Source organism: Coregonus lavaretus, assembly GCF_964263955.1.
Source record: "Coregonus lavaretus genome assembly, chromosome: 36".
In the NCBI taxonomy this organism is placed as follows: Eukaryota; Metazoa; Chordata; class Actinopteri; order Salmoniformes; family Salmonidae; genus Coregonus; species Coregonus lavaretus.
The window spans coordinates 21208422-21218438 of NC_140023.1; the positions used below are offsets into that span (position 1 = coordinate 21208422).

Sequence of the window (10017 nt, forward strand, 5' to 3'; positions counted from 1 at the left end):
TGTTTTCCCTGTTGGTTGCAGTTGTTGTCGGCAAAGGAGTGTGTATAAATCTGTCAGTTCAATTTACACTCAGACGTCCCATTTTTGCTTTAATCAGCCCACTGAATAGATTAAGTTTCTCCACCTATTTGATTACTGTGGTTTTTAAGGTGACAAGAGGAAAAATGTATTGTGTCTAAAAGTGCACTCTCACACTTTATTAAATTGGAGATAGTCCCTGACAAGAGAACAGTTGGAAGGAATCTGATGTGATAAATGAGACTAAATTACACCATGAGGCCAGGTCTAGATTTAAGTGAAGGCAGCCACCTCGACATGGCATGGCAGGTGTTCAGTAGGCACAAAATGGTCTGAAATGTGGTAAAACAGAGAGATACTCTGAATTTGTCCAAAATGAAAACTATTATTTTTGCTTTCCGACGGTGTGGACTATTGAACCTGTATGGGGAGGAACTGGCCGCCTGTCAATGGAGAGGAGAGATCCTTTACTGACCACAACACCAGAGCATCCCTTCTTCCACAGTAGCACCTCTCTTCTGTAGTACTGTAGCAGTGCCTGCCATTAACAGTGGGGAAAAAAAGTATTTAGTCAGCCACCAATTGTGCAAGTTCTCCCACTTAAAAAGATGAGAGAGGCCGGTAATTTTCATCATAGGTACATGTCAACTATGACAGACAAAATGAGAAAAAAAATCCAGAAAATCACATTGTAGGATTTTTAATGAATTTATTTGCAAATTATGGTGGAAAATAAGTATTTGGTCAATAACAAAAGTTTCTCAATACTTTGTTATATACCCTTTGTTGGCAATGACACAGGTCAAACGTTTTCTGTAAGTCTTCACAAGGTTTTCACACACTGTTGCTGGTATTTTGGCCCATTCCTCCATGCAGATCTCCTCTAGAGCAGTGATGTTTTGGGGCTGTCGCTGGGCAACACGGACTTTCAACTCCCTCCAAAGATATTCTATGGGGTTGAGATCTGGAGACTGGCTAGGCCACTCCAGGACCTTGCAATGCTTCTTACGAAGCCACTCCTTCGTTGCCCGGGCGGTGTGTTTGGGATCATTGTCATGCTGAAAGACCCAGCCACGTTTCATCTTCAATGCCCTTGCTGATGGATGGAGGTTTTCACTCAAAATCTCACGATACATGGCCCCATTCATTCTTTCCTTTACACGGATCAGTCGTCCTGGTCCCTTTGCAGAAAAACAGCCCCAAAGCATGATGTTTCCACCCCCATGCTTCACAGTAGGTATGGTGTTCTTTGGATGCAACTCAGCATTCTTTGTCCTCCAAACACGACGAATTGAGTTTTTACCAAAAAGTTATATTTTGGTTTCATCTGACCATATGACATTCTCCCAATCCTCTTCTGGATCATCCAAATGCACTCTAGCAAACTTCAGACGGGCCTGGACATGTACTGGCTTAAGCAGGGGGACACGTCTTGCACTGCAGGATTTGAGTCCCTGGCAGCATAGTGTGTTACTGATGGTAGGCTTTGTTACTTTGGTCCCAGCTCTCTGCAGGTCATTCACTAGGTCCCCCCGTGTGGTTCTGGGATTTTTGCTCACCGTTCTTGTGATCATTTTGACCCCACGGGGTGAGATCTTGCGTGGAGCCCCAGATAGAGGGAGATTATCAGTGGTCTTGTATGTCTTCCATTTCCTAATAATTGCTCCCACAGTTGATTTCTTCAAACCAAGCTGCTTACCTATTGCAGATTCAGTCTTCCCAGCCTGGTGCAGGTCTACAATTTTGTTTCTGGTGTCCTTTGACAGCTCTTTGGTCTTGGCCATAGTGGATTATGGAGTGTGACTGTTTGAGGTTGTGGACAGGTGTCTTTTATACTGATAACAAGTTCAAACAGGTGCCATTAATACAGGTAACGAGTGGAGGACAGAGGAGCCTCTTAAAGAAGAAGTTACAGGTCTGTGAGAGCCAGAAATCTTGCATGTTTGTAGGTGACCAAATACTTATTTTCCACCATAATTTGCAAATAAATTCATAAAAAATCCTACAATGTGATTGTCTGGAAAAAAAGATCTCAATTTGTCTGTCATAGTTGACGTGTACCTATTATGAAAATTACAGGCCTCTCTCATCTTTTTAAGTGGGAGAACTTGCACAATTGGTGGCTGACTAAATACTTTTTTCCCCCACTGTATTTGATGGTCTGGGTGTGTGCAGGAGTCTCCAGGATAACAGCCCAGTACAGTAGTCTGCTCACAGCCACACACATCTTTGAGCCCCAGTACACAGAAGGAAGTTGGCTTTCCTTTGTCCTGAACAAATGAGAATAATTCCTTTCTGGCCTTTCTTATCATATACTGAGGCTTTACAGGAAGGTTTGGCCTACCCCCCTTTCCAAAACGCTAAAGAGCCACCAAAAAGCCTATCAATTGTTTCTACAAATAGTAGTTCAACAATTATTTATTTTCTCAATTACAGGTTAATTGTTTATAATTAAGGGAACAGGCTGAGTCTCCTTACGTTAAAATGTTCACAGATTGGCTGATGATGCACTGAGCATACACACACACACACACACCACAGACACACACACACACAGTCACTCCCAGGCAGCATTACAGATTGTTGAGACATGGGCCTGTAAACAGGCGTCCTAGTGGTATCATCTATCATGGCACGGTCGGTTAACTCGCCATCATGTTATTTTCTGCTTGCCGAGCCCTAACACGCCGAAGGTTGCCCGCCGCCTTCGCGGCACAGCGCCAAAGGGTGGAAGCGCGGTAATGAATGTTCAGCCGAGCGCTCTGTTTCTGCAGGAGGGCCCTGGTAATTTGTTTATCTGTCTAAAGATTATGCAGGCCGAAAATCCACAATTTGATGCTGCCTTTGTAAATTATCAGGTCTGTATGTGATGAATGTATCCCGGGCTGCGGGAGGCAGCGACTCAGGCGTTTGGCAGGCGGTTGGGGAAAGTGCTAGAGCGTGGCCCCTCAGAGAGGCAGAGTGAGGTACCCACTGCAAGGTGCACACCAGCGCACTGGTGACCTTAGACTAGCAGGATAGGTTTGAAGTTCATTTGGATTTAAGTTTATGGCCCATTCTAAAGCTACTCTGTGTTCCTTCTCAAGTGGCAGCGTTGTTCACCTAGTCACAGCTGACCGCTCTGACTGTTTAAAAAGTATTTAGTTCTACAAGATAAATATGATTTATTATACTCTAGGCCTGAGATTAATGTCTCAGTGTTTGACACTTCCTTTGTGTGAGATATGGAACATGATTCATTCATATACTGAATCAGCGCTTTTTGTTTGGGAGGTAAATATGGTCTTGGTACAGTTCATGTCTACTCACTCAATTCAATCTTCAAATAAATTGTGCAATATTGAGTTTTAAAGGTTTATTGAACTCCATTTAAACCCTGTTGTTAGTTATAAAGAAGGCATATGCAATCAGGGGTAGGCTAGTACTTCAGGATCAGGTTTACTTATACAGTGCCTTGCAAAAGTATTCATCCCCCTTGGCGTTGTTCCTATTTTGTTGCATTACAACCTGTAATTTAAATTGATTTTTATTTGGATTTCATGTAATGGACATACACAAAATAGTCCAAATTGGTGAAGTGAAATGAAAAAAATTACTTGTTTCAAAAAATTCTAAAAAATAAATAACGGAAAAGTGGTGCATGCATATCTATTCACCCCCTTTGCTATGAAGCCCCGAAATAAGATCTGGTGCAACCAATTACCTTCAGAAGTCACATAATTAGTTAAATAAAGTCCACCTGTGTGCAATCTAAGTGTCACATGATCTGTCACATGATCTCAATATATATACACCTGTTCTGAAAGGCCCCAGAGTCTGCAACACCACTAAGCAAGGGGCACCACCAAGCAAGCGGCACCATGAAGACCAATGAGCTCTCCAAACAGGTCAGGGACATAGTTGTGGAGAAGTACAGATCAGGGTTGGGTTATAAAAAAATATCCGAAATTTTTAACATCCCACGGAGCACCATTAAATCCATTATTTGAAAAATTGAAAGAAAATGGCACCACAACAAACCTGCCAAGAGAGGGCCGCCCACCAAAACTCACGGACCAGGCAAGGAGGGCATTAATCAGAGAGGCAACAAAGAGACCAAAGATAACCCTGAAGGAGCTGCAAAGCTCCACAGCGGAGATTGGAGTATCTGTCCATAGGACCACTTTAAGCCATACACTCCACAGAGCTGGGCTTTACTGAAGAGTGGCCAGAAAAAAGCCATTGCTTTAAGAAAAAAATAAGCAAACACGTTTTGGTGTTCGCCAAAAGGCATGTGGGAGACTCCCCAAACATATGGAAGAAGGTAGTCTGGTCAGATGAGACTAAAATTGAGCTTTTTGGCCATCAAGGAAAACGCTATGTCTGGCGCAAACCCAACACCTCTCATCACCCAGAGAACACCATGTTTTTCATCAGCAGGGACTGGGAAACTGGTCAGAATTGAAGGAATTATGGATGGCGCTAAATACAGGGAAATTCTTGAGGGAAACCTGTTTCAGTCTTCCAGAGATTTGAGACTGGGACGGAGGTTCAGTTTCCAGCAGGACAATGACCCTAAGCATACTGCTAAAGCAACACTTGAGTGGTTTAAGGGGAAACATTTAAATGTCTTGGAATGGCCTAGTCAAAGCCCACCCAGACCTCAATCCAATTGAGAATCTGTGGTATGACTTAAAGATTGCTGTACACCAGCGGAACCCATCCAACTTGAAGGAGCTGGAGCAGTTTTGCCTTGAAGAATGGGCAAAAATCCCAGTGGCTAGATGTGCCAAGCTTATAGAGACATACCCCAAGAGACTTGCAGCTTTAATTGCTGCAAAAGGTGGCTCTACAAAGTATTGACTTTGGGGGGGTGAATAGTTATGCACGCTCAGGTTTTCAGTTTTTTTGTCTTATTTCTTGTTTGTTTCACAAGAAAAAATATTTTTGCATCTTCAAAGTGGTAGGCATGTTGTGTAAATGAAATCATACAAACCCCAAAATAATCCATTTTAATTCCAGGTTGTAAGGCAACAAAATAGGAGAAATGCCAAGGGGGGTGAATACTCACGAAATGTCTAAGATAATACGTTTCATGTAATAACATTAAATTTAAGCAAAATAATAAAATAGAATCCTCAAAATGGCAACGAATACAATTATTCTGCACACTGAATTATGTTTGTTAGTCTTTGTTTACATGTTTATACTGCTCTGTATTCACCATTGTTTTAATGTGTTGTTGCATTTTTTTCTCAGCCTGAAAATGAAGATAAAAACTTGGTCTATGACAATATAGGGTCCAACGTCTGCATGGGGGACCACAAGGTAACATCACAGGCATAGCCCACTTCTGGGTTGTATTGTGTTGTGCCTGTATGTGGGTGTGTGTTTGTCTGTCTGTCTATGGATTTGTATGTGAGTACATTATTTCATCATGTTCTATTGTTTCAATTGAAAACTAAAAGTTTGCACTTTATTGAAATGTGGGATTTCCAGTAATTTTCAATTAATGGTATTCTGTATTGTCCTTGATTTTGAAGAATATGACTCGTAAATTAGATTAGTACAACTACCTTACATTTACATTACATTTTAGTCATTTAGCAGACGCTCTTATCCAGAGCGACTTACAGTTAGTGAGTGCATACATTATTTAAACAAAACAAAAAATCATACTGGCCCCCCGTGGGAATCGAACCCACAACCCTGGCGTTGCAAACGCCATGCTCTACCAACTGAGCTACATCCCTGCCGGCCATTCCCTCCCATACCCTGGACGACGCTGGGCCAATTGTGCGCCGCCCCATGGGTCTCCCGGTCGCGGCCGGCTACGACAGAGCCTTACCTTAAATTATTACTCCATTGACCTATTACTGTAATTTCTTCTGAACATATTCTGTATGTGTCTATAGTGAAACCAAAAGTTGGCTGTGAACAGTCATATTGTGATCAGAGGCTCTTTTGTCATGCTGACTTTATAGACAGTATTTAACACAGTCCCTCCAGTCTGCAATGTTAGACAGTGGCTGTTAAGCTGACAGAGAGAGAGGCGCCTTAAAGCTGAAGTCCTCACAGTCTTTCATCATTACATACTGTGGACTGGCCAGTAGTGTGTGTGTGAGGTGACCCGGGCACTGAGACAGACTCCACCAGACCTAGGCCAAGAATCACACGCACCCGCTAAAATCACATTCTGCTATGTTTAAAAAATGTCCAATGTAGTTAGCACACAGCAGAAAATATGTGCACCCCTGGTATGCGAGTTTAGGCTGTGTGTAATGGATGGTAGAGATTGTGTGTGTGTGTGTATGAGAGGGGGCTTTAAACTTGTATTGCCCCCTTGCCTTTGGCCTTTCCACTCAGGGCAGGACTGTTGCTAATTGGCTTATTTGTCTTTCTGTGTCCCTCTGTCTGGCAGCCTGTCTACCTGTCCTTTCGATTAACAGCCGGGGCAGGTAAACCTAATGCAAATAAGCACAAGTGTTGTAACGTGCAGTGATGTCGTGGTAAATATTTTTCTTTATTATTAAGAATAAATGAATGTTATTATTGCTTTTTACTGTTATTATTATTATTAGTATTATTAATAATATTGTTATTAGTATTATTATGCTTTGGCTTTCTTTATCTTTTGCATTGCATTGCTTTTTTTTTATTTTTTTTTATAATACATGGCCTGATGCTGATGCATTATTCTCATGGCGTGTGTGTGTATGTTTTCTTTATTTTGTCAGGGAAGTGGTGCCAAAGGGTGGAGAAGATCTCTGCCTGAAGCGCCTCTGTGAAAAGAACCAAGAGTCGGACACCAACACACACACACACACACACACACACACTGAAGACCCTATACAGACTGTTCAGCAGTGCTGACCAGTTGCAGTTGTTCTAACACTTCATCCATACAAGCTGTTGTGTTTCCACACAACACGTCAGTATCTGGACTACCCACCCGAGAGACGTTTGCGATAAGACACACCTCACTGACCTTACCATTGCTACGCACCCCATTCCCCCAGAAAAAGGAAGGACAACTATTTTCCATGTCACAGCCTTGTTGCCAAAACTCTAATAGAAATCAGTCTTAAATACATTATTTTAGATACCATATTGCAATTGTAGGTATGTCTCTATGTATAGAAGCTACTTCCATTATGTAAGATGTTTGTTTTTTTTATGCAAAAAAGGTTGTATATCTATATTGCTAGGTTTATTTGTACATTGGACAGTATAAAATAAAGTTGTTGATGGTTTTAGCGCCATTCTCTCTCATCTGACCAAACGTTGTGGTCCCACTGTTTAGAATTGATAAATATTTTCAGTTAATTTCAATTATTTGTATTACTTTTATTTTTCTTTATTTTTGTCGTTGCTGACTTGTGTGCCTCACACACTGCCATGCCTCACACATCAGCTGAATCTCATTTTATATGCTGTACTTTTTAAAGAGAGAATTTATCATTCTTAACAAAATTGTTATGAAGTATATGGAGACAATATGGCTGCTGTGGTGTTCCATCAGCCATGACCTTTGAATCTATCATTACAAGTGACAAAAAAAAAACTTTTCAGCCAACATGATTCATATAGCCTATCCAATGATGTTTTAAGCAGTGCAAGTATATAAGATATTGTTTCATATATAGCAGTTTCACATTATTATTATTATTATTATAACTTATTTCTATGTAATGATATTATGGTTCTGAATGTGATGTTTTTAGATAGGCTTGGGTATTCTTTAAAAAATGTAAAGTTTTTTATTTTTATTTTTACTGCATTATGGTGCCAAGTATACACAGAATGAAGTGTGAAGAGATAACATAAAATACATCAGCCCAACTGATAGATAAGGGTCTTGATTATACATTGTAAAAAAAACGCTAAAGGAGGGAAAGACTAGGAAGAATTGCTTTTTAATTTTGTATGTAGCCTTCAACAGCCTTCATTGCTATGTTGCAAATAATTTCCTGTCATCGCTCGTTAGAGCATTAAACTGCAATTAGGGGAGGCTATTGATGAAAAGCGAATGTTTTCTTTTATTGATTTAATTTACTACACTACAGAGTTCACAGACTGTGTGAAGCCGTTAGATTGCTCCTTGAGTTTTCCATCTAAATCACTGCATGTGGAAATTATTTTGTGCCTGCTGCAGACTTCATGTTGTCTTGACAGTGTGATTTGGTTCGTAGGCAAAACTGCTTGTTTTTCCCGCTGGTCACGTGATAAGAGAAGCCGCAGTTTGTTCACTCCTTTCAGCAGATAGAGATTATATTCTACCCAATGGACGGCATGGCCTCAAGTGTTGGTTATGCGGTTCTCAAGCAATAAAACCATTAGAACTAAATGGGTGTTTTGTCATCATTCCACCGCATCTATCGCTTCAGCGTTGCATCTGTACCACACAACAAGATGCTATTGACAACGCCTACTTATTTGTGGATCTTGATCAACTTGCATGCATGACCAGTGGACACAATCCTACTATGTGCACAATAATATTAAAGATCCAAAGATTAATATTTCCAAAGATGTTCCTGCTTCCATGATGAAGTTTGTGGTATCACATCAAGTTAAACCATGCAGTCTAAAGCCTCCACTTTGGTCATTATGCAGATATAGGCATACCCTATGATTATTGCAGATAGCCTGGCCCTATATTGTAGACCTACAGAAAACAATGATGGATGATGAAAAGTGGCCAAATTCTGTTTTCAAGTGAATTAGTAGTACCAGTGCAGTTATATAAAACTCCAAGAAATGTAATAGGGCAATAATGAAACGTGGTATAAGTGTATCGAATTGCATACAAAATGCAATATGTAGTTAAATGAGTTATAGCACTATGGAAAATTATATTTGTTCCAAAAAAAATGCAGGCTATTAATTAGGGCTTTAATTACAGCCTATAGAATAGTAATTATCCTATTGCGCTTTAAGCATGAATAAATGTCTAATGTCCACATTTATTATAACACCTACACTTCAGAGGTGTTAGGTCAACAACAAAAATCAAATAAACTGTTCTGAAATGTGTGAAGTCTAAAAGACTTCAAAAGTTAGTAGAGAGAAACTAGTCTACACACACACTCTTCTTCAGAAAATTATATCCACATTAAAGTGCAAACAATAAGTTGGCCTAAACTATAGGTTGTAATTTGGGGTTGTGACGCAAACTTATCCAGGCTATCCTAAGCAACACCCCATTCCAGTTACCATTTTATATATGGGTTTGTAAACTTTTCATTTTCAATTTCATTTTTGGAACATATATTTTGTATGTAGCTTATATTTATGAAATTCACTAGGCTATGCGTAAATGCATAGGTCTAGTATTTGTAGGCCTGATCACCACCATCACAATGCCATTGTAAAAAAAAAAAAAAAAAGGCTAATCTTGAAAACAACATTAAAACTTTCACAAGACCTATTACGAGTTTAGTATAGTCCTATACTTTCACCAAGGCAACTAACATTGAGCTATTCCGACTTGGGCAAGGTTTACTAAAGAGAACGAGAGAGATCCAAAACATCTCTGACGGTCTTGGACAGAGGAAGCAAACAGGTTTCTGATTATTATAATTTACCAGACCCGCCTTTCTCAGCATTTGAGTGGGTCCCGATCAATTTCAGAATATTGGTACACTCTAAAAAGTAGGGGTTCAAGAAGGGTTCTTCTAAGATCCTCAAAGTTCTTTGAAGAACCTTAGGGTTCTTGGCACTGAAAATTGCACCCAAAAGGTTCTTCCAAGAACCCCATAGGAGGTGGGGTTCATCGAGGAACTTCATTAGTTGGTGGGGGTTCTTGCAGGAACCTAACTGCCCCACTGAAACATTTGGATTTGAATTTGAAAGGTCAGCAGGTACAGGCACTTAACTGAAAAATGTAAAGATCTCCTCAATTTAAGGTAAGGTTTGTCCCTTGTATGATCTAAATTGATATTGTTTTATGATGATACCATATATCTTTTCATATTTGTGCAAAACAGAAAATGGATACAATTCAATGGATATCAATCA

The 10017-nt window shown here is 40.1% G+C and overlaps 1 protein-coding gene across 1 annotated transcript in view; it reads left to right on the forward strand.

Moving 5' to 3' along the window:
• Positions 1-8341, forward strand: part of LOC311110598 (inositol polyphosphate-5-phosphatase A-like) — a 273383-nt gene extending 265042 nt beyond the window's left edge. The window contains exons 14-16 of the mRNA XM_084153117.1: positions 5257-5325; positions 6419-6506; positions 6735-8341. Of these exons, the coding sequence (XP_084009243.1) occupies positions 5257-5325; positions 6419-6499 (150 nt within the window). The 3' untranslated portion in view covers positions 6500-6506; positions 6735-8341. The remainder of the gene's footprint in view (positions 1-5256; positions 5326-6418; positions 6507-6734) is intronic.
• The last annotated feature ends 1676 nt before the right edge of the window (positions 8342-10017 follow it).